This window comes from Simochromis diagramma, unplaced genomic scaffold (assembly GCF_900408965.1).
Source record: "Simochromis diagramma unplaced genomic scaffold, fSimDia1.1 OVJJ01000304.1, whole genome shotgun sequence".
NCBI classification, from domain to species: Eukaryota; Metazoa; Chordata; class Actinopteri; order Cichliformes; family Cichlidae; genus Simochromis; species Simochromis diagramma.
The window spans coordinates 15,505,861-15,532,843 of NW_024387030.1; the positions used below are offsets into that span (position 1 = coordinate 15,505,861).

Here is a 26,983-nt window from a genome sequence, read left to right on the forward strand (position 1 = left end):
TGAAAGCCATTAATTTTGTTGTAATCTTTCAAATCCACTGCTGACACAGAGAAACATGTACCGTAGTCGAACCACAACAAAGGCTGGGCTAATTCTATTTCTAAACTGACATGAGTTAATAAGGAACATGTGTAAGATTTATTGCAAAACAGTTTATCTTTAAAATCAGTGCTTTGCTTTGTTTGGTTCTCCTTGTTTGAAATGTCAAATAAAAATTGGACTTTGGGGATTTTACTGTAAGAATTGGAAACTAACCTGAGGGAAACATTTAATTGGAATAAAGCTAAAAACAAAGATGAAGAGATATAATACCCTCTTTAAATAAAGAAGCGTGTACTTGGAAGAATAAGTAGGCACTCTAGTCCAAATTCATCTCGGGGAAAACGCCGTCTACCGCCTGATACGGTTCTGTTGGATGGTGGGAAATGACTAAAGTTGCTGATACTCTGGATTTGTTCTCATGGCAATTTTCTTCTTACAGTCAGAGTTTGAGTTTAAGCTGTTCCAGCTGCGTGGTGAGCACGCGGTCTCCATATCACACCTGGAGGGAGTCATTGCCAGTTTGGAAGGAGACAAGCCGTACAACGCAGGACGGGAACGCCGCGAGGTCCGCGATGTCGCTGTGTTCACCGGAGATGACCCCGTAACCAAGACCTGCCGCACTGTGGGTATCCAGACGGACCGGGAGACGTTCATTAAGAGCCCCGAGGGCGATGGAGGCGGGCTCGCTCAAAGCCCCAGTCAGAACCTACCGAAAAAACTCAACTTGGACTCGATGGGACTGAATCTAAAGGCTGAAATGGACCAAGGGCCTTCTGCGCCGCCGCCGCCACCGCCGCCACCACCACCTCCTCCTCCTCCTCTACCAGGTTTCTCAGGGCCACCAGTACCCCCTCCTCCTCCTCCTCCTTTGCCGGGCAACACTGGAGCCCCGCCGCCACCCCCTCCACCACCTCCTCCTCCCCCTGGGGGTGGCCCACCGCCCCCACCTCCTCCACCACCTCCCCCTCCCGGCTTACCTGGCAGTGGCCCACCTCCTCCTCCCCCTCCTCCAGGAATGGGCCCCCCGCCTCCTCCACCTATGGGGGGATTCGGTCTCGGCCAGAAAGCAGACATGGCCCCACGGAAACCTGCCGTCGAGCCTGCGTGTCCCATGAAGCCTCTGTACTGGACCCGGATCCAGATACAGGACAACAAGTACGTATAAGACAGGATCCACTCGGGCTCCACTGGACTTCAGTTTACAGCTTAGGGTTTTTTTATAGATCTGCAAACTCTAACAAGTGAAAGTGAAGCAAAAAAATGCCAAACTAGGTTTGATGTCATTGAAAATCTGTGGTGCACTTACAGGGTTTGTCCACCACACTACAGAATTTACTGCCTCTTAAAATGTCCCACACTGTGTGTCATGGTCCCCAAAAAATCTATAACCATAGATTTAGCCCTTATATTGTAAATTGTGGGGGGTGTTTTGTTTTTTATGTTAAACTTTAAGCTAATACTTCAAAATCAAACTTCAGTATGATGATTTTAAAGATGCAAATGCTTTTGCTGTTTCCTTTGTTACTGATGTAAACATGCTACTGTTAAGGACTGCATGGGTTAGATACACAAATATCCTGCAGTCAAAGGAGTGGCTCTGTCATCCCAGTGCAAATGAAGCTGTAGACATTATTGGCTCTGGGCTAATGGGGTCTCAGTCTAAGGCTTGAATGCTCCTATTCAAAGAGATTTCAGCGATATGGTTGCTGCACCGCACTCCCTCATCTAAAGGCCCTATTGAGATGCTCTGTAATAGTAAGTGGATTATCCAGACCATTTACTGTGGCTGTGGTTGTTGCCTTTGAGTGCCAGCCTTTCAGCTTTATGGCCTTGTATTTCCATGGCTGGATTAGTGGGGAGAAGCTGGGCTGCGGTTCGTGTTCTCTCGCCGGTTGTGGCCAGCGCTCGAGGACTAAGTGTCTGCACTGCAGTAGTTTCGTGTCAGCTATAAATTTAACTGTTAAGGGGCATTAAATGGGTCAGATGTTTAACTGTAGCTGGATCAGCTGTGTGATCTGTGTTAATGGTGTGAAGGTCTGAGTTATGAGGTTAGGGGGGGGATGCAGTGTGAGGTTTGAAATGGTGCCCAGTGTCTGAATGTAACCTGAGATGTGGAGTACAGTGGGCAGCGTGTACGACGGGGGGGGGGGATTTAAAGAATTCACTTATAGCCGTAGTCCAATTAGAAAGTTGTTTTGTGGAGTTTTTTTTCTTTTTGCTAGGACGGGGAGTCGGGTCTGAGTTTCTTTAGTAAGCTACGCTCCTGCATCAGAGCCATCAGATGTTTGTTGGACTCGAGGTGGGAGAGAACAAAACCCAAGGATTTGTTTGTTTGTTTTTAAGGCGGTATCATTATAAAGCCTCTCGGCTGCCCTAGATAAATACGCTCACCTCTGCAAATGCATGCTTTGGAGACGCAGCTGAGCTTGCTTGACCCTAATCTAGTCACTGTTGAAAGGCAGTTGATTGCTCTGGTATTTAAGCCACGATAAGCCTCCAAGCACTTGCACCCAGTGCAGTTACATCCAGGCTCTCTAAGGTGGCCTGCCGGCTGTAATATCGTTCAATGGTGACCTGCAAGAAGAACTGTGACGTGTGAGGAGATAATAGAATACATTTCGGGTGGGAGGAGCCTGCTGATCGTGGCGTTAATGTCATTTTGATGACCAGACGTGATGGGGGTGGGGGGGAAGCAGAGTGAGACAGGTTGAGTTGAATTAAACAGAGAAGTAGATGTTTTTAACAGCAAACTGCTGAACGCCCTCTTGACTCGTAGACACCTCTCGTTCTCACTTTGCGCCTCCGTTTGTTTCTTTTTCCACGTTACTCGGCAACTTCTGCAACACAGCATTTTGTCCTTTGCCTGGAAATGGTGGTTTATTACAGAGACAGGCTTGTCTTTAAACTTTTATTTCTATCACCCGGGTTATAAACGGCGCTCTTAAAAGTCAAGATTGCGACCGTGGCTGCCAGGTTTTTGTCCAAACAGCAAAATGGACAACATCAAATGAGCTTCCAAACATGGAGAACACTCAATTTTGTTTGATTCAAGTAGCCTCCATGTTGCTAGCCGTTCTATGAGCCGCCTTGACTGTGATCGAATGTTTTACACCCTATAACCTCAGTTTTTCATGGTCTGTTTATGTTTAAAAAATTTATGATCCGTTTTTTTTTGTTTTTTGTAGCAACAACACTTTATGGTGTTCTCTGGAGGAGCCAAACATCGTCAACGCCAAAGAGTTTGAGGACCTTTTTTCCAAGGCCACGCTGCAACCGAAGAAGAAGCCGCTGTCGGACACGTATGAGAAGAAAGCCAAAACTAAGAAGGTAGCATCATTTGGCTCCACTCACTCCCCGGCTTGGGTTGTACTGACTTTGGCGCTGTGTTGAAAGCTTAATTCATCACTTTATTCTTTTGCACGTGGTTATCTTGCACGTTTTGCCAGCTGAGGGCAGGCTTTTTCTTTCATTTTTTTCATCTAGCTTTGTTTAATAGAGGCTTTCTGTCTGCCGTCATCTTCACTCGTAAATCCAAGGAAGAAATAACAAAAGGTGAAACAAAAGGAGGAAAAAAAAATTGATTGCGAGCCTCATCAAGCCCTCCTCCAGATTGTTGTCTGTAGTTGCCAGGTCCTACACTGGGCCAACACTGGCTATCAAGTTCACTCCCTTGTGTGTGTGTGTGTGTGTGTTGGTGTGTGCTTTTCTCCCCCCCTATGATCGAGTTCTGCAGTGTGGTGTAACCAGGGCTTCAGGATTATGCCTTTTCCCTTTTGTGCAAGGTTAATTTTTCAAATCAAGAACAAAAAATCAACACAGATGTGCTTTCTGCCCAATTGATCTGCTATTCCCTCCACCCCACCAAAGACTCCTCGATGCCGTCGTGTTAAATCCTGCAACTCTGCACCTCTCTCTCTCTCGCAGCCAGCGCTGCGTCAGCGTCCCGGCCGCCTCGCGGTCCCTGCCAAGGCGTCCGAGCAGTTAAAAATCAGCCGCTGCCCCAGACTTTAACCTCTAAATCCATACGCGTCCCCTTTTCTGATCAATTTGTTAAGGCTCCACTCGGCTCCAGAGAGCCAGAACGTGTATATGTGTGTGTCCATCCCAAGATCTCCCGATTCAGTCGGGTCACTCAGACTGTCCAACATTTGATCCAACACAGACAGCCACATCCAGACACAGATCTCGCCAACTGTGTCCTGTCTGGGCTTACATCATTCTAAAGGAGGTTTGGCCCCCATTAATAACAACATGTTGAAGCAAATTCATAACAATCAAAAAAATCCCATGTCCAACATAACACTTGTCCCCTCCCCCCGGTATTTGAAAGAAGGACCTTTGTGCTACACCGGCTGGGTTTGTTATCCGTGTTTAGACTTTTTGTTCTCAGTACTGTGGTTTTATTTAATTTTACTTTATGCAGTTATTTCTGGGGTTAAAGAGGAAAGGGGGAATTGTTTCCGGCTGCCTTGACGTTCAGCTCACTGGAAAGGTCATCGGAATAATAGAAACTTTGTTTACTTAATAATTTTCTATCCCTGAAAGTTTATACTCTGAGTGACTGGAGGGGAAATAATTTGCGAGGGAGATCATCTAAATAATAACCAGCAGATGATGGTTTCCAAGAAGTTCAGCTGGTTAAAGTACAGGAAAGAAAGGAAAGCGAGCCACATCTTTTTGGGAAACTGGGGAGTAAGGAAAAAAGTATAACAGAAGATTAGCTGCTTCTGAGCGGAAGGAGGAAAGAAAATGGATAAGGATATCTTAGATGGTACAAAAGAGAACGCTATAGGCCCCCCAGCAACTGCAGAGTATAAAAGTACACGTTGTTTACTTGTTGTCTGACAGAGTCCTGCAGTACTGAAACACAGGCAGGCTCACAACCTCCAGGATATTTGGATGACATTGTAGCATTAGTCATGTTACATTAAGTGATACATGTGATTCACAGGCAAGTATTTTTGGCTCATGAGTTGCATCTGCTTAGACTTCTATGAGAGGATGTCACACTGTTTAAATTCCTTCGGGGTGCAAAGGAATAGGGCTTCCACAATTTTCATTGCGTCATCTTTCCACCTAGTTTTGTGAGCGCGCCGTCATAGTCCTGGTTGCAAGCGGTTTGATTTTATCAGCTATTCTGAAGCTTAATAAATGTCAGGACGTGGCTAAATAATCTATGCAAATGTTAGACTGTAGTGATGCGTTTGAATCACAGAACAGAAATAAAGTATTCGAATAACTTGCTAAGAAAAGTAGAATTCATATGAGAAGCTGAGCTACTACTTGACCTGCTGTGCAAAAGTCTTGAGCCATTATTCAGTTATCGGAAAAAAATGGGAAATGGGTGCAGCAATTATTGAACTGTGCAAACATGCATGGAAATACAACTTATAAGGCAAAAACAGTTTGTACTTTAAAGTCAATATTTTTGGTGTGACCACCTTTATTCTTTAACACAGGCTGAACTCTTTCAGCTTTCTTATCATTTCTGTAAGTAGTCTTCAGGAGTAGTTCTCCAGGCTTCTTGAAGGACATTCAGGGCTCTTCTGTGGATGTTGGCTGCCTTTTGTTCCCTTCTGTCAACATGATCTCACCCTGCTTCAGTAACGTTGAGATCCACTGGCTAAAATTCAGCCCCAAATCCTGACAGAGCCTCAACTGTGTTTTACAGATGGCTTTAGATACTCACTGTTGTAACGCTGTTACTGTATCGACAGTGATTTGAACCAGAATTTTCAAATATGGATTCATCACTCCATGAAACCTGTTGTCAGTGCACTTCTTCTTTTATCCTCCACTTGTCCAATTTCTTTTCTTTTCTTCACAATTCACACCAATCGGAATCACTGTTGATGCATAAATACTATTTTATGGCTCTCAAACTGTATTTTCATTGGCATTTTTTAAATATTCCCTAAAGTATAAGCGAAAAGTGTCTGAAGATTCAATTTAAAGTTCTTTCTTTGCCAAATTGTCTGTTATGTGCAGACACATTGTTTTTTATGCTTGAAGGATTCATAAGTCAGTGTTGAGTGGCTTCACAGCCACAGCTAAGAAACGTTTTGAAAGGCCGCGAAGAAGCCAGGACGAAATATTCTGCAGGGCTTCTTTCAAAAATACAACAGTGTTTGGCTCCTTAGACGTAAAATATAAAGAGTTTTTCACTGTACTGTATTTCCCATAACTTTCTTCATCTACTTGTTTCAACTTGTAATAGTTGTTTCTTAATAAAATAAGTCAAATAAACAGACTTCTGTAGAAGAGCTCAAGAAACTTCATGCGCAGTGGGACATGCTTCCTGTTTTTTGATTGTCTGTCTTCCTGTAAGCTTCTGGCAGCGCTGCACCTTCACCTCCCTCTAAGTTGTAGGAGGTTTGTTAATAAATCTGTCTTGTTCTGTAGTTTTCGCAAAAATCATTCTCCCCATGTGGTTCTTTAAACACACTCGGAAGCTTTATAAATGTCTGCCCAGAACAGAGATTTAAGCACGACTGTTGAAAAGACTCTTTTATTCTGGAGGTTCTGATTGGACAGGGATGTAGGTGATAGCTTCTCAGTTTGGCGTGACGTCTTCCTCTGCGCAATACCGGCTGACACGCATGTGGGCTACCTGCCTCCCATCTGTCAGCACACTCATTTTCAGTCTAACGTTGCCAGCGAATCTGGTTACGTATCTGTATTAAGGAGTCTTTGTTTGTCTCCATTTGTGTGTTTCTGCGTATGTTTTTATTTGCGCGTCTGCGTGTGCCCGCTTGCTTGAACACACCTGTGTGGTGACGGCACGTCCCCCGCAAGTCATTATGCACTTGCTCAGAAAGTGTTGCCAGAACATGCTAACACCACAGCCCCGGGGGCTGTGGACGGCGAGAGGAGATGAGTGGGTGGGAAAGGAATGTGTGTGTGTGTACATTATGCATATGAGCCACTTCCCCGTTTTCCAGCAACTGCACACACCAAAAGTTGAAACTCGGGGGATGCAGGCGATGCCTACATGAGTGAGTTAATCTTTATCATGTGTGCCATAGAAAAATCAAAGCTCTTGTTTACTCTGGAGCTCGTCTCTCTGCACCGATTAGCATATCAAAGCTGAGGAGACGACGTAGAGGGGAGCTCTCTCACCGGGGAAGACGGGACCGGGGGTATAATTGCACGCATGTGGCTTCACCCCGATGGCTGGTGGAGGCGATAAAGTATGGGCACCTATGTGAGCGGGGGAGCAGGCGATGGGCACGTCGGTGCATTTTTGAGGATCGAGGAGGGGAGGGATGATGATGATGATGATGAGGGAATATTCTGGTTAAATATGCCGGTGTGTGCGTGTACAAATATGCACATTAGTAAACACAAAAACTGAGGTCTCTTTTATGCACATAAATCAGAGCTCTATCAAGTTTATACATGGCAAGTCTCCTTTAACAAACAGCAGCTTTACGGGTTTATGGGAATAACTTATGAGCAATCGTACTACGTTTATTAAAGACATATTTGAAGTCGTGGCTATGACGTGGGAGAGTGGGCGTAAGATTAACACTTCTGGGCGAGACTGGGGTTGCTGAGTGTATCGCAATTGGTTATTGATGGGACGTCTCGAACCAGTTGTTATTGTAACGTTTGCCTGGGTGATTTCAGACAGATAGTCAGAGACATCACTGCGGAGCAGGCCGCTCGCTCAGACGTGGCTGTGTAAACTATCCGTTCGGCTCGGATTCTGCATCACCCAGGCCGCATCGCCTAACACCGGCCACCTGCTTCAGCTCAAGGCTCTGACATCCCAGTGTCTCCTTCCATGATTTTGTTTATTTTCTTAGGGGCGAGCAGTCTTTCTTCCTCTTTCTCTTGACTCGTCTCCGTTACTCGAGCGTCCTCAGCCGTGTCGGGTCAGTTCTCTTGTTCTCCACCGGAGGGAGCCATTAGCTATTGGTGTCTACCTGTCTCAGCATCAGCATCTCCCGGCTCTCTCCACCTACCCCGAGCTGTTTGCGTGTCTCAAGGCAAGCATCCAGCATCACTTGTCTTTTCTCATTAACTTAACTGTTTAGGCTAATTGGCGACTTCTGCAAAGGTTCCTGCGCCGCTTTTAGTGCGGCCCATCCAGAGTGGTTAATTAGAGGTGTTGGGAAAGCCTGGTACTCAGCCGTCTCATAGTCCCCAGTGTAGGAGATCCCTAGTGATCCAGGTAATAGAGCTGGAAGCAGCATGGCACCCACTAACGCCCTGTAATGCAATACCAACTTCTAAGGCTTCTGCTCTCCAGCTCCCACTGGACAGCCCAGTAGCCGACAACACCATAATACCTAATGAAGAAGCCTGACACATTAACTTTTAGAGCGGGGCTTTACCTTGCCAAAACTTTCTCTGGTTTTACGGCTAATTCAGTCATAAGTAATTGTGACCATGTGTAGGCACAAATAAAAATCCTGTGAATTTATAGTTTGTTATAAAAGCACTGCTTCTCTTTGCCGTGCTCTTCAAGACTGTCCTTTTATGGTGCCACTTTTTGCCTTTGTACTTTCACTGCGACTTGATATTTTTTGATTATATCTCGCACGTGTTTTCTGGTAAACTTTGGAGGAGGTGCTTTTCCTAACGTTCGCTTTCTCATTAATGTAACTTGACAAAGAGGGTCCCGGCTATGTGTGTGCGCGCGCCACATTTCCCGGTAGTTTGCGTCACGATGATGGGTTATCACAATTAGTGCTGATTAGTTCGGTCATTTGGGTCAATCCCGGGTGATTCGCCGACTGCTCGGACTAACTGGGGCTTCGGGCGCTCTGTCTCGCTGGTCGTCCGTCACCTGCCGCGGAGGGGAACTGGTGAATTTGACCCACCCTCTCGCTGCTCGAATGAACTTTTTATTCAGTCTGTTCCTCAGGTTATTTGATGTCACATTTTGAATAATGAGGGATGATTTGCGTAAAAAGAGTAAATGTCCTGTTAACCTAAAAAATTGCTTTTTTCTATAACCCATATTTCATATTTGAATCCCCCCACCCCACCCCCAACTCTCTCCATACTTTATAATGTAAATTATTTTGTGGTTTGTTTGGTTTTTTTCTTTCTCTCTAGATTATCAAGCTGCTGGACGGGAAGCGTTCCCAGGCAGTTGGCATCCTGATATCAAGCCTGCACCTGGAGATGAAGGACATTCAGCAAGGTGAAAAAATCTTTTCCAGCGTCATCTAGAAGCTTGCAAACACTACATTATTTTCCTGCCTTTCACAGAACAAACTCGTATTCCGATTCAGCTGCGATAAACTAAATTTACTCTCCTCTTCACCATTAAAGTGAGCAGGACTCCTGAGGAGATGCAGATGGAGTTATTTATAGAGATGAGATAGTGAACTCTGCAGCAGAGGATCATTTCCAGTGTCTTGACAGCTACTAATTTGTAACTCCAGACACTTCTGGATTAATTTGTTTCAAGTGGAAAGTGGATGATTTTTCCAGTTACCACTGTGGGAAAGAAAATGCCTCAATTTGTCAAAATGTGAGACGGCCACGTCGCGATGAAAGCAGCCTTTCGCTTTTTCTGACAGGCCTCCTGTGCTGGTTAAAGTCAAATTGCCATCTCCTTCATTTTAAGAGCTGAATAGGTTGATTGCATTCTTGACTGTTCTGTGGAAAATGCACGCATACATGTGCATGTCTAAAGTCCCTGCATGGGTGAGTAAACGCATAGTATGTGTGTTGGGGACATCATAGGTGGGCCAGGAATTAGTCCGGCCCTGGGACTGTGGCGGAGAATGGCTGCCGCCTGCTTGTCTGAGCATGCGGCCAGCAGATCTGTTTATTGTAGCCAGTGACGGTTTCCACAAGCCTAATGGGACTGACACCCCACTAATGATCTAAGCATGTACAAAACCACGTTCCACAGTTAGCAGACACTGCGCTACCACATAAAACCAACTCAAAACACAAGCCAGAAAAGCGGATACACCAGGACAACCATCCTGTTTCGATTTCTTTTTTTCTCCCCCCTTTCAGTGCAGTTTCTCTTCTGTTCCAGTGTCAGTTTGGTTAAAAAAAAAGGCCGGCTCACACCCAGCGTGAGGCTGCTTCCTTGTGCTTTAATGGGAGGTGTATGCGAAATGGACAATTTGAATTTGACAATGAAGGACAGCACCTTAATAAGCACTTCTGAGGGCGCTAGTCCCTCGCTTCGCCTGCTTGCCTCCCCTTTGTTGCCAAATTAAAAGGACATGGTACATGTAATGTAATTACAGCTACTAGGGAGGGAGAGAGTGGGAAGCAGGGAACTAGAGAAGGCAGCACTCGGGTTAAGAGCAAAGGGGGGGGGGTCAAATGCACCCGTGGAAGTGACTGGGCGACCTCAAGGGCCACCATGGTTCAAGGGCAAAGGGAGGCTCTCCCCCCCACACACACACCACACACACATACACGAGTGAAAAGTGGAAGGAGAGGGTGTGAAGCCGTTGGCAGGCACGCTTTGATCTGTCGGTGTGGAGAGATATCCGGCTCCCCTCGGATCAGAGTGCTCCTGTGCACACTGAAGCAGGCCCCCCTTTGGCGGGTGATTGACGGCTGCGTGGCTGAGGGACTGAATAATCCACTCTAATAAGATGTAGGAAATGGACCTCCAGCGTTTTCTCTGATCCAGACGTCGGGACCACATTGACAGCTTCTCTGCAACAGAACAGCTGGGAGCCAGAACGCAAATTGTTACCTTGTTAGGTGGAAGTAGTCGCTGGCCAAAATTGTTAACATTACCTGTGCAAGTTTAATACACGAGACATTCAACTGATAAAAAAGAAAGAAATCTGTTCTAAAGACATTTTTGCAGACCTTTTTTTGTTTGGTTTTTAATGTGTTTTGATAATCAGAAGTGCCTTTTAGTTCCATTGGTTTCAGTATAATTAAGACAAGGACATAGCACCAGATTCTCCTGCACTGAGCAGCTCAAACCAAAACAATCAGGATGAATAAGCAGCCCTGTAGTCCAGCAGAAACACATGTAAACTCGATTTTATGATGTTCAGCTTTCTTCTTTTGGGGCAAATAAGTGTCATAGTTTTGTAAATTTCAGCAGGTTTAGCTGATGTGGTATGTTGTGTAGTTTATGATGGCAAATGTTTGCAAACTTTAGCTTAAATTTGCAGCATAAGTTGCTGATATTAGTTTGCGACTGATTGACGCGTGTCCTCTGTGGCCACGGCAGCTGAGTAGCGCATTTCAGAGGAGCAGGTCGTGCACAGACCTTCTCGGCTGACGGCGACCAGACAACCATGAGCTGATCCAAAAGCAGTGTTGACCGTACCCACTTCTGCGTGCATCACTAAGCTATAAACCTACGACACGGTCTCTTTCTCTTTCTGTGATCGTTTCATTTTGCCTTCTGTTTACACACTCGAACGTACAAAAATCTTTTAAACGATTGCCTGTTGCATTCGCTTCCTATCTGCTCCGGCATCCTTTGTTTTTCCTTAATGCACCATCTACTGCCCACCTCAAACTCATTAGTTGGCTGTTGGTGGTTCTAGCTGTGAGCTCTGAGGTTAAGCAGTTTCAGGCTTTCCTTTCTTTGCCGTGCCGAGGGGCTTCATCCCCCAGTTCGCTTGTCCACGACAAGAGGGGGGAAAGGAGCTTCGGCGTACGCTCAGCATCTGCGGTCTCAGACTCAAGTGTGCTCAGCCTGGCCACACTCCCAGCTTTACTACCTCAAGCTAATATTGTAAATTAGGTGTATAATTCAGTTAAATGGCAACTGAGTTATGCACTTGACTTGTTTTGTTTTTTTTAATGTCATTCTTTGTTTTACTGGTTTGGGAAATCTTTTTCTGTCAAATATGAATATAGGCTCTATAAAGCTGCCACAAATGTAATGTTCCATTATTCAGCCTGTAAGTAAATTAAAGGGCTGTTGTGGGTCTGTTCTTTATAACACCGACTGCTTCTGTTATCTTTTCCAGCTGTTCTTAATGTGGACAATTCTGTGGTGGATTTGGAGACGATTGAGGCTTTATATGAAAACGTAAGTAGCGTGTGTGTGACGTTTGAATGTCTACACAAAAGGCTCTAAAGTTTTCACAAGTTTAAAATAAAACTAGATGACACCTACAGCGGGGGAAATTATCGTTCGACTCCCTGCTGAATTTGTACGTTTTCTCTAATTTTTTTTCCGTTAGCTTCATTTTCATGGCGAGATACAGAATATCAATATTTCCCCCACTATATATGGTGTTACCGAAGCAAATAAGGTTTCTATACAGATGCATCTTAAAATCTTCTCTAACAAGTTGAATCACGTATATTTCATCACAGTATTTACAGCATTGAGCCACATCTTTGTAATGACCTTTGCATTGCGTCTCCATAGAGGGCCACCAGTGACGAGATGGAAAAGATAACGAGACATTATGAGACATCCAAAGAAGACGAAGTGAAACTGCTGGACAAACCTGAACAGTAAGATTTTGTTTTGAATCCGGTCTCACCAATTTGATTATGTGTGAAAGGATATAGAGATATAGAGATATGGATATCTATCTTCGTCATTAGTTTCTACACAAAGTGTGCATTTTTACATAGCCTTTGCGTACGTGCAAAAATGTGCATTAATGGACACTGCTTCAGTAGTTTTTGTCAGGGTTAAGCAGTCCAGCCAGTTAACGAGGCCTGGATCCAGCGGTGCCATTCAGCCTGGCCTTCCTATTTCCATGTTTGACCAGAGCTGTCACTATAGCCTCCTGAGTCATCCCTACTCAGTGTCTACCTCCATCAGCAGGGTCTAATCACACAGGATGTTACCACTCCACTCCGCTCCCCTCCGACACTGCACTGTTTACATAAGTCGTCCCGCATCAGGCCAGAGCTACCTTTGATCAGTCTCCGTGCGCCGCTCGCCGCTTTCCTCCACCCGACCCCGCGGACCTTTCAAACCCAGCCGAGCAGCGCGGCTCATGACTAGCAGCTGCCTGCCTGCGAACAGCAACGTTGACTCAGTCAGCCTGCGTGGGGAAGCTGGGCCTGCCAAGGACCCAAAATAGTTCTTCCTGTTAGACGTTTTGTTTAATTCTGTCATAACACATCACATCCCATACTCTTCCACCTCCTTCTCATCCTCTCTCTGCCCCTCCTCCCCTTTTGTTTTTCAGGTTTCTCTATGAACTCTCTCAAACTCCGGACTTTGCGAGCCGAGCCCGATGCATCATCTTCCAGTCGGTATTCCTCGACACCGTCTCTTCTATACGTCGCAAGGTGGAGATCATCTCCAACGTCAGCAAAGTAAGAACGCCACGACAACAAACTGCTGAAAAAGTGTCCGCCTACAAGAACTAACCCCAAACAAACTGTGTGTTTGTCAATGTCAGGAGTTGCTTGATTGCAACAGTTTGCGGGATATAATAGGTCTCGTTCTGGCCTTTGGGAACTATATGAATGGAGGGAACAGGACGAGAGGGCAGGCTGATGGCTTTGGGCTGGAGATCCTCCCCAAGCTAAAGGACGTCAAGAGCCGGGTAAAACTGTTAAAGGCTCTAAAGTCTTATAAAAGTAGAGTAATATCCTAGTGAGCTGATTCATGCCCTTTATCTTAATTGTCTGTTTTGCTGTTTTCTTTCTTCAGGACAATCGCATGAACTTGGTGGATTACGTGGTTTTATACTACTTGCGTAATTTTGATGAGGTAAATTAATCATTTTTAATAAAAATAAAGTTTAACAGCTTTTAAATGTCCCCTGAGTAACACGTTGCTTCATTATTGCAGCATGCTGGTACGGAGAAGAGTGTGTTCCCTCTGCCAGAGCCACAGAACGTCTTCCAGGCTTCTCAGGTTAAGTTTGATGACCTCGCCAAAGACCTCCGAAAACTCAAGAAAGATCTGACCGGTACGACGTGCCCCACTCGTATAAGCGGGTTCATTTCTACCACATTGAATTTATTGCTTAGGTTATCTTTGTTCCCCAGTAAATCAGTCAGCGTAATTGTATACATTACCATCTTTCACCAGAGCAGTTTAAATGTAAATGCACATCCCGTGGACTCTCCCCTCCCTCTGCACGGAGGTTTCTGGGTTTATTCAGGACCTCGAATGGCCCGAGGGAGCCTTTCCCAATTCCCAGACATTGTATCTTAACAACCGTGTCATCATAACACGACGGGCTTTCCTGTTACAGGACTAGTGGCAAGACATTTGGCATCTTTATATCTTTGTCTGTGCAGCATTTAAAGCTCGAGTAAAACCCAAAAAACAAATTCCAGGTCACTGAGGATACATCAGAGGGACAATAGGGGGATTAAAAATTAAATACACTTTTGATGTTCTGTGCTGGTAGTGTCCTGGGCGCCGAGCCACTCAGTAACCCAGCCAAGCAGCCAGTTAGTCTTGGCCAGGGCCACACGGAGGTTAAAGGCGATGCCCCCCGGTGCCCCTTGTGTCTGTCGTTATTTAAATCAACCAATAATACGGCATATGAAAGCAATTAGATATGCTCCACAGCTCTCCCCTGCGTCTTTCAGATTGCTGTTAAAGCCCTCTCCTCTCTGACCCGAGGGAAAAATACAAAGAGTCTACTAAAGTACCCAGACCCACCTCAAGCTGTCACTCATTTATTAGGAAAAATGGAAGACCTGAAGACAATAAATGCAACACGAGGGCCTTCGTATTTGATCTCTGCTGCAACGCAGTCTGGCACAGTAGTCCTTAGGGGTATTTGCATCACAGGGCAAGCCCTGGATTCTGGATGTTTGCTGAGCTCCACCTATGACTCCCACCATTTTTATCCTCTCCAGCCGCCAGGAATAAATATTTATGCCAGGCTGTTATAAACCAGCCAAAAGAAAGCAACTGGTCTTAATTATAAAGCTAACACAGATCACTTCCATCCACATCGAGAGCACTGCCTGACACTGAGAAGCTAACATCGGATCACGCTTTGGTTTACTCACACTGTTTGACTTTGGCGAGCAGAGCAGCCCACCCCTCACCTGATCCCGAGGTGGTGACTGCAGTGGTCGCCGGTGTCTTGCCCTGCAGCCTTGGGTCAGAGGCGAGGAGTTGTGATGCTGAGAGTGAGAACTTCATCCCTGCTGAGCTTAGTCCACCTCCGTGGGCCACGGGCACATTTAAGATACTGTATGTTTCTGAGCTTTGAGCCGAGTTGCTCCGGAGAGGGCTTGCCGTCCACTTGGCTGCCCTCTTCTTCACTGGCTTGTGCAGAAACGTGATCCTCTTTTGATGGGGCTTCCTGTTTGGGAAGAGGGTGATGACCTTTTCTGTGCTGCTCTCAGAGGGAGAGGGATGAGTGAGAGGCCATAAGGACTTAAACCTACTGTAGGACTCGGAGCTCCCAGTGAGACAAACCATGCTGTGGTTAATTTGTGCGTCAGTCTTTAGAACTCGGCACTAAAGATTAAGTTTATCATTAAAATTTGGCACAACTCAAAGTTCTCAAGTCTTCTCAGAATTCCTTTTCCCTTCTCGACCAGCGGCTACCTACTAAAAGATCTCTTTAACGGCCACATAATTGAACCAGACAGATGGGAAGGGATGCAACCAAATGAAATGGGATCAAATAAAAAGAAACAGTCAGAGCTCATTTGCTGCTCAGGGGAGTTTAGTGTTTCACAGAAGTCCCGGCCTAGGTTAGGCATTCATCACTGTGGCAAATCAGACAGTGTCCCGATTTTAAATGGCCTTTTAATGTCAGGTTCAGGCTGGGCCTTTAGCCTGAGGCCGGTTTTACGATGGAGCCTCAGCTTGGAACAGAATGAGTGAATTCTGTTGACCAAACAAGGCAAAAATTACTCTAAAATCGGATCCTTTTTTATGTTGGTTGATTTGTTGCAAGAAATCGTGGGATTTTCTAGCTTTTTGAATACGAATAAATTTGTCAGCACATTGCAGAATGGCTGCATAGACCCGGATAAACCCAGGTCCATATGTCACATACCCAAAGAAGAGCTAGAAAATGGATGGATGCATTTGAAATGTAAAGTTTGTCTATATCTGTAAAGATATAGACAAAAGCACCTTTTCCTTTTAATGCATCTTGAAGCCATATTTCAGTGCTGCTGCTGATATTCAAAGTCCTGCCTGAAGCTTCTACCTGTCAGTGCTGTATTTTCCAGCAAAAAAGGGAGAAGAGTTGTAGTTGGGTGGATATGAGTTGATTTATGAGGGATGGAAAGGAGAGAGAGCGCCTTACCTTTTCCCTACGACAGTCTCCTGGCTGGCCTTGCTGAGAGGTGATAGCATTTTTCATCCCATAGAAAGGAGAGCTGGATACTGACAGGCCACTGGAGCTAAAGATAATTGGAGATCAGTGAGAGAATTCACTTTCCAGGTATAAATAACTAGAATGTGCCACGGCTGGAGCACTGGACTGGTTTAACCTCCTGGGGGGAAAAGAGTGCAGCAAAGTTTATGAAGTTCACTGTTACATTCTGAATATAACTTACATTAAAATATTTAAAAAAATTAATTATCAAATGAGTTAAAATGTTCTGAGGAGGATCTTTATCTTTTCTCTCCCGTTTACTGTGCGTCTCCTCGTCTCATTTGTTTGCTTCCTCGGTGGATTTTGCTTCATCATGAACCAGAGCTTCACAAATGGGAGGTAGTGGAGTGTAATGGGCACATTTGTGAGACCGAGCCATCCATCAAACAGCCATGGTTGAGATCTTGTGGTGTTCCGCAGAGTCTCCGTCCACTCGTAGGTTTTGTCTTTAAGTCGACTTTCCGTAGTCGTGAATTGTCCTGGCTGGCTGCGATTTCCTGGTAGCTTCAGCGGGGGCGCTTACAACAGTAAAAATCATAAGTACATGTTAACATCAAAGGCTCCATTTTCCAAACCACGCAGGGTTGGAAAATGGAGCAAAAGTCTTTCTGTTCGTTTTTCTTCCCACTTAACCCCATCACCACCACCCAGTTTTTTTTTTCAATATTTCTGTTTTTTAAACCCACAATTGTCGGCCCATTACCTCATATTATGCAAGTCTCACATTTGCATAATGGATTCAACAGTGTCTCCTTAGAAATGCATGTTTTTGTAAGTGTTGCTCGAGTGTCTCAGGAAGTCGGCGCCGTTAACTCTGTTCATCCTCCTCGTTGCTGTACCGATGACTCTTTGGCTTTGTTCATGCATGTTCTTAAAATATTGCTGCTTTTTTTTTTTTTTTTTACTACTTTTTGCTGCTTAAACATTGTCCACCAAAGTCTTAGAAGCAAATCACAATTTAAAAAAAAAAAAAATACAGCAATGCATAAAACCAGTGCTCTCTGATCAGTGATGTGGGAGCTGGGATTTAAAGGGCAGAGCTGTTGTTGTCTGGACAGAGAGCCCAACAAAGCAAAGAGTAAAACTCCTGCTTTTATGTTCTACTACATCTGCCCAATGTTGGCTCTGTAAATTGTGTATGATGCGCATGTATATATGCAGTACCTCTGATGGTAATTTACATTATTATTATTATTTAAATTTAATTAGTTTATTCAGCGTCCTTTTAAATGAGAAGTCTTATTTAAGAAGATATTATTAGGTACACCTATAAGAAACCATTTAAAGTACATTAAATAGGTGCTGTAAATTTCAGTGCGTACTTTAAAATAAAATTCTTTCATTATACTTTTTTACTAAAGATTAAAAAATGCATTTGTAATGCAAGAAGACTATTAATTTACATTAATTTACAGAGCTGATTAAGTCGTCTATTACTCCATTATCTTAAAAAAAAAAAAAAAAACTTGCATGCAAACATTAAGATTTGTTTTTTTACTTAAGCCTAATTTTTGTACGTATTGCGATTAGCTCACTTACATTCACGTTACCATTAACAGAAGTTTGGCTTTATTTTTCTGGCCTGATGGCGTCAGTCATTTGCTTGCAGGAGAGTCCTCCTCCTGAATGCACTTTTTTTCCAAAAAATGTATTATCACTCCAAGACAATGTCTCAAACCCGAGCCCTGGGCTTTTATTCTTTACAGCTGTTGTGTTTTTGTGGGCTTCCTCCTTGCGGCCTTTGCTGTCTGGACCACATTTGGAAGCGAGCCGCCTCTAAATTGTAGACTTGCTGTTTTGAACACTTTTTTTAATGGGTCTTTTTGAGTCGGGGGATTTTTGTTAAGGAAACGTGGTTTGTCCAAACAGGATATTTTGGTTGTCATGTTTGTGTGCTTGCTGAGTTCTGTCTTTTTATTTGAATAACTGCTGGCTCCCACTTTCCGTGACTTTAAATAGAGCCCTGGATTCCAGAACGAGCGGCTGTTGACGTAGTTGCATCTCAGTTTTAATGCTGGGATGTTGTGCTTCCTGTCTCGTTTAATAAGACACCCAGTAAATAAAACCAAGCAATAGAGCGGGTTTACCGGACTACAGGTGCGGCGGCTCCGCATGCAAACGCACGAGAGCCAAACTGAGATGTTAAAGCGGCGACACGGTGAAGTTAGACTGCGGCCAGACCTGTTAATGCTCTTGTTCTGTTGCAGAACTATTTAGCTATGCTGTCATAAGCAAGTTTAGGTATTTATTGCTGCCATTAATGACTTACAGGTTGAAGGATTGTGCAAAGTTCTTTTTGCCAGGCGTCTGTGTGTGTGTGTAGTTACAGTTGGGAGGAAATGGGGAAAGGTTCGGCTGGAACACGCTCACTCACGGCTGTTTCCTCTGAACTTGTGTGAGTTGGATCATTTGGCACGACAGAGGGGGGGGGGCATCCACAAACAGCAAACACATCTGCTCCGCTCACACATGTGGCCAGCGCTGAAGGTAGAATACAAATGAAATGGTCACCATTGTGTAAACTAGTTTTAAAGTTTTAAATAAACCTCGACAATATGCAAACTGGCATGTGCCTGATGCGTAACTCGAGGCGCGGGTGGGAAATCTGAGGATGGGTGAGAAAACTGGTTTAAATGTGGAACAAAATAAAAGCGCAGCTTTGTGCTTACTGTAAGCACTCGTTTAAGGCCAAACATTACAGGCAAAAACATCTATGCATTACACTCTGAATATTTGTATTTTATAAAGATGAAAAAACGGTGCAATGCATTGCAGAACTTTTCAGAGCACTGTTCTAGTGACATTTACTTTACTTACATGTGCAAAACTTCATTATAAAAAATGTTGTTCCAAGCAAATGTAAAGTTTTTTATTTAATGTCTGTCAGTTCATTTTTTTATCCTGATTACCAGGAATCAGAACTCCTTTTAAATCCTTGTGTTAATATTAGATGAGATGTGTTACAAAATACACTCATAGAAAGACAAGTTGAATAAATTTCAGCCCTGAACGATAGACACACTTCAACTTTAACTTTATTCTTATCTGTACTTCTCACTTTAGGCCCTTCTTTCATCTCTTTTTTTCCTTTCTTTGTTCTTTCCTTCTTCTAGCGTGTGAGAAGGATGTGCAGAAAGTCTGCGCGAACTCATCAGAAGAACACCTGCAGCCTTTCAAGGACAAGATGGAGGGATTCGTCTGTGCTGGTGGGTGAAGTTGACATGTTCCTGTTTATCTAAAACAAAGAAAGAAATGTTCCTTATTTTTCTTCTCTTTGTAGTTTTACTCTTAAGTGCCACGATCATGTAAATACGTGTGGATTTGATGTTTTTTCTGAGGAATGTCTCATTTCACATGGCTGCTTTTACCTATAAGAATCCTCCAAAAATAATGTCCAGTCTTCATTATCAACACTAAATATTTGCCAAAACATAACACAAAGATTACTATTTAAATTAGTACAATTACTAATGTGATGTGCATGTAAACCTTGGCTTTCCTTTCCAAATGTTCAGCAGTAACCATTTCCTGCTGCTGTTAAATTAAGATGAGGGATACGTTGTTTAATCTTTCCCGCTCCCTTTAAATGACACTGAAGTCCTTTCCCTCCGATGGCCATAATGGATGTTTGCCCTCACTCGTGCTCATGAGTGGGCCTGGCTCATGTGAAGGTGTTTTAAAAAATAAAACAATCATTTGGAGAGATGATTTACAACCAGTGAGATGGCTGCAAAACCGAGCTCCGGGAGACAGACGGGCCCCGTTTTCACCCTGACACACAGCATGAGTCCTTTTAAAACAGGGAGCTGTAATTATGTTTTGTTTTTTGGGGGTTTTGCTACGTCAGACAGTCAGCTCGTTGGTAGAGAACCCGTCTCCTGGTGAACGTGGGTGTTTTTGTTCTTGCTGAGAAGGGGCGTCTCGGTGCCCTGTAAGACAGCATGAGGACAGGAGTCTACAGGCCTGTAGAAGAGATCACGTTGCGTTTAACATGGGTCCTATGTACTCGTGGGTTCCATAAAGCTGGCAGGACATCCTTAGCTGTGGCCTAATAAAGCCGACTCGCCTCGGTGGATCACTCTTAGGGACCAGGAGCAGATCTGCACTGACAAACTCGGACCATCTCGTCTCCTTTCTGACCCACACATTAGCAAAGTCCTCTAGTGTTCGCTTGTCAAACTAATTTTACACAATGGGCCACATATAGCTCACTTAAGTGGGCCGAAGCAGTAAAACTCCACTTTTTGACGGTGTAAAGAGTTTAACTGCACATTTTAATGCTTCAGATTTCTTAATATAAGAATAAGTTGTGCAATTTCATCTCCGTCCATGTGATAAACCAAATTCTGCTGTAAATAAAATAAATCTCTCAGCACGACTCTTCAAGCTTAGAAATTACAAAATTAATGTGTAAAACTGCAGAAATAGTTCTGGTATATTATTGCACAAACTATGCTGGAATTGTTTTAATTTCCAGAAAATGTATTATGGTATTCACTGTGGATCCACTTAAAAAAAAACATAAGTTTCTACAGTAGATGGTGAAAAAACTGAAACTTTTTTGTCATTAAGTGGTTCATTAATCATTACTTAATTACTTTGGCATAGTATAAATGTCTGTGTGGGAGGTCTTTATCAGTAGAAAAAGATGTAAAACTAAAAAGTCCAAAATGTATACCCTCCTCCACATTTTCCGAGGCTATCCATCGGATCGGAGTGGACCTAATGTTTGATATCCCTGCTTTAGGGTGATGAGAATTCCTGGAAATGACCCAAAAGGAAGAGTGTAGGGAATTCCACCACATCTGATTTAAACCACTTTCACTAACTGAAGTGAGAATTCAGAGAAGGCAACAGTAGCTTTAATATGGTGATCACATCCTTAGGCCTGGTGGTGCCTGCATAAATGGATACTGTGGTTCTAGAAACTGAGCAGTGAGCCAGCTGAGCCCTCTTGTCTCAAAGGCTTTCTACCTGAACGGCAGTATGCAACCATAATTACGAGACTTCCATTAAAAATAAACAATTCTCCATTGCTCTTATCCTGTAACCTTTATCCTCTGGAATTTGCTTGTTCTTTTATTTTAATTTCTCCATCATATGTCCAACCTTAAAGTTTATATTTATTTCATCCTGTATACTGATTTTCTGGAATATGCCTCTGTTTGTTTCCTTTGTTTAATCTTAAAATAAAAATCCAGGTTACGCTTTTTCTTTTTAAACACATCTAATGAACCACTTTTTTTTTTTTTTCTTTGCCGTTTTATTGGACGCTCTTTGAAACCTCTGGGGATACTGACACTGGCATATTTTTCATGTTGAATATACACTGTGACTAATTGAAAACAAATTCCTGCGCCTTTCTATAATTTTTTTATTTTTTTATCTCTGCTTGCGTAAATCTCGTTTCAACGTCTCTCCTCGGAAAATGCGTGTATCATCACCTCCTCGCGCTTCCTTTGTTGTTAGTGAGTCAGTAACCAAAACTCCACTCGCTCAGACTGCCTGTGAATTACGTAGATGAAGTGAAATTTGCGCTTAACAACTGTCCAAGGAGCCACTTCTAATCTAAAGTCTTTGAGATGTGTCTCTGTTCTGTTAGAGGAGTTGTTCGGGGGTGAAAAGGGGTGTTTGGTTTGTTTTTATATCTCCAGCATCCCCTCTCAGACTGCTCTACATCTCTTTGTCATCTGGCTGCGAGGTAAAGCGGCAGTTTGGAAAAGTGTGTCAGAGTTTTAAAGCCTCGCTTTATTGTCCTTCTCAGCATGCGCGTCTCATAACTTTCTAGTTAGCGACTAGTGGTTTCATGTTTGCACGGGGGAGCGGAGGAAGAGAAACTTCACACATCCTCTCCCTCTCTGAGCCAATCTCTCTCTCGCTCTCCCTGAACCCTCCCTCCCGACTCCTATGCCACCTCTGCAAAGTCGCACCAGAGGGGTACCTCAGGCGCCAGCCTGACCCCCACTGAGACTAACGCCATTGGTCACGGCCCCACTCCTCTCCCCCCCACCACCTCCCTTTATCCCAGACATTGCCACCCCCCCTTCATTAGGTTTACCTTAACCCTCTTGCCCACATACATGTTTTAAAAAAAAAAAAAAAAAAAAAAAAAAGAGAGAGAGAGATGAAAAGTAAACCGGGTGGTTGATCGAAGGCTTTAGTTCACCTTCTCCCAGAAGACCCCCAAACCTGCCTTTGAACAATTTTTTGGAGACTTCCCCCTCTTAAATCTTCAAGTAGGAAAGGTCCCCCATCATTGTAAAAAGGATGAATCTGGAAAAATGCTATAAATCTGAGATCACAGGCACTCTCTGGCCCTAGATAAATTCTTGCACCTCGGCCTGGCCCGCCGCACACATCTGCCTTGCATTTAGACACTTTTACATGGCAGGAGTCCACAGGAGCCTCCAGTTCCCAAGCCTCTCCGCTCAGCCCTCCACCCCGGCTTCAGCACTGCATCGACAACACACACACAGACACACACACCTCGGCAAACGGACCACCATCCTGAGGCTGAGGTGAGGATTCGCTCTCGTGGGGACTCGCGTGCACAAACACACAGAAGTAATGTCAGACTTTACAAAGTGCTTAACAGTTGCTTGGATAACATGCTCACCGTCAGTGACATCTCAACCCCCACAGCCCTTCTTCTTCTCCCCTCAGCTTTGAGGATGATTAATGAACACAGCGCCCCCCTCTGGAGTCCGCTTTTAATGAAACATTTGGTTAGCAGTGTCTACACAAGCCTCATATTTTGCCCCATGACCTGTCTGAATGTTTTCTTTCTGTGTTTTTTGCAGCTCAAAAGGAGCATTCTGCTGAAGAGGACCAACTTAATGCAGCACAGAAGAGGTGGGAAATGCACTGTAACAGCTACAAGCTAATAAATGTCGGAGGGAAAGTTACACTGGAACAAACAAAAAATCATATTTTCCCATCAACACAGGGAAGTTTGCCAAGTGTTAGTGATTGCAGGCGCCACACAGCTGTGAGTAATGTAGCAAGCCTCAATATGAGGAGATAAAGTTTGTGGTATCTGATAACTCTAATGCTTTCTATGCATATAGCTGTATGCACATATTAAGGATTCTGCAAAGATGCACCAGTCTCGGCATGTAAGCACTTTGATGAGTGAGGCGGCCATTCGTTGGACAGGTATAAGATGATGCATATTTCACATTTATTGTTGAAGATTGGGCACACATTCATACGTGCACAAGGAGATATTATTTGAGTTATTCATCTTTAAGACAGTTAAGCAACACGTCTTGGGCTTATCACCCACGTACTTTCACTGGATCCTCTGTGCTTCCTCCCTTGCAGTTCCAATCATTCTTATCTGCCATGTTTTGTGCAGAAGACTCCTGAGAGTTTTCTGAGAGGCATCTGATTTATAGGCGCGAGACCCACCGGCAGCTGCTGAGCTCACCGTCCGAGAGAAATCATATCTGGAACGTATCATATTGGAAAAAGATGGTGGAGCAGACAAACAAAGCAAATAGATTATTTTTTACCGTGTTTGGATAGCGAGCGGGATTGTTTGCTTTATATCGTAACTCGCCCGCTTCCAAAATAAATCAAGAAAAGTGCATAAAGGAGAAAGCGAAGGGCTCCGGACGCGAGTAAATGTAAACTATAAACAATTAGAAAGTTGATTGCTTTGGACAACACTATAACTCAGCAAATGGCCCCGAGCTGTTCTGTTTCATGTTGCTGCTTTGAGCCAAGATAATCACCGAGAGAATGGCTACACCTCTCCTCCTCCCCGGCCCCACCCTCGCCATATAGCGATGTTTCTGTTGAACCAGACCAAAATGTGCGCACGCGCGTGCCTTTGTCTGCACCCCCCTTGTGAATGAGTGACACCACTGTAATGAAGGTGTTGAACTTGGAGGGGAATATTGATCAAAAGGGCCCTGCAGCTGACAGCACCTTTAGCTTTAATGAAGTTTTCCTTTAATTTCATCTAAAGAGGGGGCTGGCTGACTGGTGCTGGGTAGAGCGAGAGGGAGGCAGGGGTCTTTCTCGGGTTCCCACAGAGCCACCTCGTAAAAGTGACACGCCGTTGATGAATATGGGCGTCAGAGGGCTCTCTGGGCCCTGGGTGGGCTCTCACATCTGTGCTGGGTGAGGGATCCTCACACAAAGGCATAACAGCAGCAGTGTTGAGATTATGGCTTGTGTTAATAAAAGAAATAGACAACACATCCTTAGTGCTACCTAATACCTCAGTCTAGACCTCATGAGGATTCAGAGTTTAAACGCCTCTGAGTTGAAGCTCGCACGCACACGCACACAGCAGGCATCGACTGGGAAATGTGAATTAGGATTTTGACAAGAATTGGGGCTAGATGTCAAACCTGAGCATGATTTCACAGAAGATGTTACTGTTAACGGTCACCGAGCCTCCATATCGGCCTCGTATGTTCCCGGCTTGTCCTTTGCCCTCTCCCGTCCTCGAGAGCGCAACCTTTCCGAAGCGTCATGAGTACAAGTACATTTCTTCAAATTTGGCACACGGACCCACTTGGCCTCAAATGTGAACTGAGTGCATTTTGTTAATCAGTCACTGTGACCTCGGGAAAAAAAACACATTTTTGGCTGTAATGCAAGAGCTCTTGCAGCAATTATGAAACTATTTCAAGCAAATGTCCAGTTGGATGAAGTGATGATGCCATGACATTTTATACCCAAAAGATCAAGGGTCAAGTGGCCAATACTGACCGCTATAACTCAGCAGAGGGCTGGATTGTGTCCATATTTCATATTTGGCCTGATACTTAATTGGTGGAAGTTTTTCACCCAGTTCGAGGCTCAGGTGGCTGACAGATCTTCTATGTTTCATGGCTTAAGATGTGTAGAATCTTCTGTCATGGCTACAACGTTGAGCTTTTATTAACCAGGCTTGTGAACACATGCTTTTTGTTTCTCTCAGTGACCTAATGTGTCGATACAGCAGAACAAGAACAAACAACAACCCTCATCGGAGAGCAGTCGGATCAATTACTTTGTACATTTTATTAGATCGCACATCACAATCTGTCCTCTCTCCTTAGACCGTCTCCTGGGATGAGTCACAGCTCGCATTCATTGGTGATGATGGTTCATCTGTTATTTGGACTTTATTGCTTCTTGTCGCTTTTTGTTAAAGGGGGAAAAAGAGATATCTTTCAATATAATATAACCATGTTTGATGCAGGTAATCATTGTCATACTTGCATATACATACATTTTATTAACAGCGATGCAGCTGCATAACAGCTGTCATCAGTTATGAGGTTTTAGTTTGAGTTTCTTTTTTTTTTATGTAACCTTTATTTAAACAAGATGGTTTTGAGAATTCGCACATATAAAATTATAAACCAAATGTATCATCGAGACACATGCAGTTCTGTGCAGAGACTTTGGCCACCCTTCATTTCTTTTTGCTTTCAAGGAAGCAGACTTGGAATTCCATCTTTGTAAACAGCAGCCTGTTGCAAAAACACATCATTTGCTTTTATTTCTTTAATTTGTGAAAAAGATAAAACAGTTTGACAGACATAAAATAGTATTTGTGCACCACCAACATGGTCATTAGCAAAGAGCTGTTAGCTTAAGTGTGTCGTTAAAAAAATTTTGAGGAAAAATTTCTACATAGAAAAAACAAAGGAACTCTATCAGTAATGGTTTGACCCAGACCGCCACATTATTGAGACAGCGTGGGATCATTTTGATAGAGAATGAAAGAAAAGGTAGACGATATCCAAAGAAGCACTTTGAATGTCCTTCAAGAAGCCTGAAGACTGCTTAAAGAAATGACAAGGACGCTTCCTGACAGAGGCTGTGGGTTGAATAAATACTGACTTTCAAGCTCATTGGAATTGTACAGCAACTGTTTTTGCCCTATATACTGCATTTGCTCCCTAGTATGCCTTTTATACATTTAAAAAAAGTCAACGGACTTGATGAAGACCCAATAAAACCACTTATAGAGTAAACAATCATGTATGCTAGACAGCCTAGACGCCTGAAATGTGATTGGAGCACAGCAAAAAGTTGCAACATTTGAGTCAGCTTAACAGTTAAAATAGCACACACAAAAAGATGCAATAGCTTGTGAGTTTTTAATGAAGTAACTTAAAACTAATTTAGCAAAAATGTTTGGGTTTTTTTTTTTCCATCTGTCCATAGTGAGCGCTGAAGCCTTTTCCTCAACATGCACTCCTAATTTGTCTGCTTCGTGTTTGGGCTCCACTGAGGTTTTCTGGTTCTGTCCTCAGTTCCGTCTCATTAAGCCTCCTTCTTCCCCATCATGCTCAATTTCATTTGGCCCAAGTGCCAGCTCTATAGTCATTGTGCAGTTATGGTTTTGCTGCTGTTAGTTGGTATATTACTCTACTCCGTCATTACATATGAAAAGATGGCCTCCGCTTTGTGCCTCTGCTGAATCAGCCAACAACACGGGCGTTTACGCCTGTAATCTTTTTGCTGCCAAAACATAGGAATGCGGAGTTGCCTGTCTAAATACTTTGCTGATTCTCACGTCTGTTCATGGTTTTGTAATGGGTCTTTTTTTATAGCTGTCAGTGAGGAATGCTGAGCTGTGGGCGCTGCAGTAAAACCCTCTCACGGCAATGGCATCATAGCGTGGATTACTGACATGTCGTCATATGTGCAAAAGTGAAATCAGCCTGCGATGGCAAAATGAACAAAGGTCCGCTTGA

The 26,983-nt window shown here is 43.9% G+C and overlaps 1 protein-coding gene across 5 annotated transcripts in view; it reads left to right on the forward strand.

The window, feature by feature from the left end:
- LOC120740386 (formin-1) overlaps positions 1-26,983 on the forward strand; it is a 49,439-nt gene that overhangs the window by 17,500 nt on the left and 4,956 nt on the right. For all 5 annotated transcript variants that reach the window (XM_040042725.1, XM_040042724.1, XM_040042726.1 and 2 more), the window contains 11 exons: positions 482-1,197; positions 3,228-3,369; positions 9,109-9,196; positions 11,970-12,031; positions 12,377-12,465; positions 13,155-13,284; positions 13,371-13,517; positions 13,625-13,684; positions 13,766-13,886; positions 19,391-19,483; positions 23,078-23,129. In XM_040042725.1, coding sequence (XP_039898659.1) covers positions 482-1,197; positions 3,228-3,369; positions 9,109-9,196; positions 11,970-12,031; positions 12,377-12,465; positions 13,155-13,284; positions 13,371-13,517; positions 13,625-13,684; positions 13,766-13,886; positions 19,391-19,483; positions 23,078-23,129 — 1,700 coding nt within the window. The remainder of the gene's footprint in view (positions 1-481; positions 1,198-3,227; positions 3,370-9,108; positions 9,197-11,969; positions 12,032-12,376; positions 12,466-13,154; positions 13,285-13,370; positions 13,518-13,624; positions 13,685-13,765; positions 13,887-19,390; positions 19,484-23,077; positions 23,130-26,983) is intronic.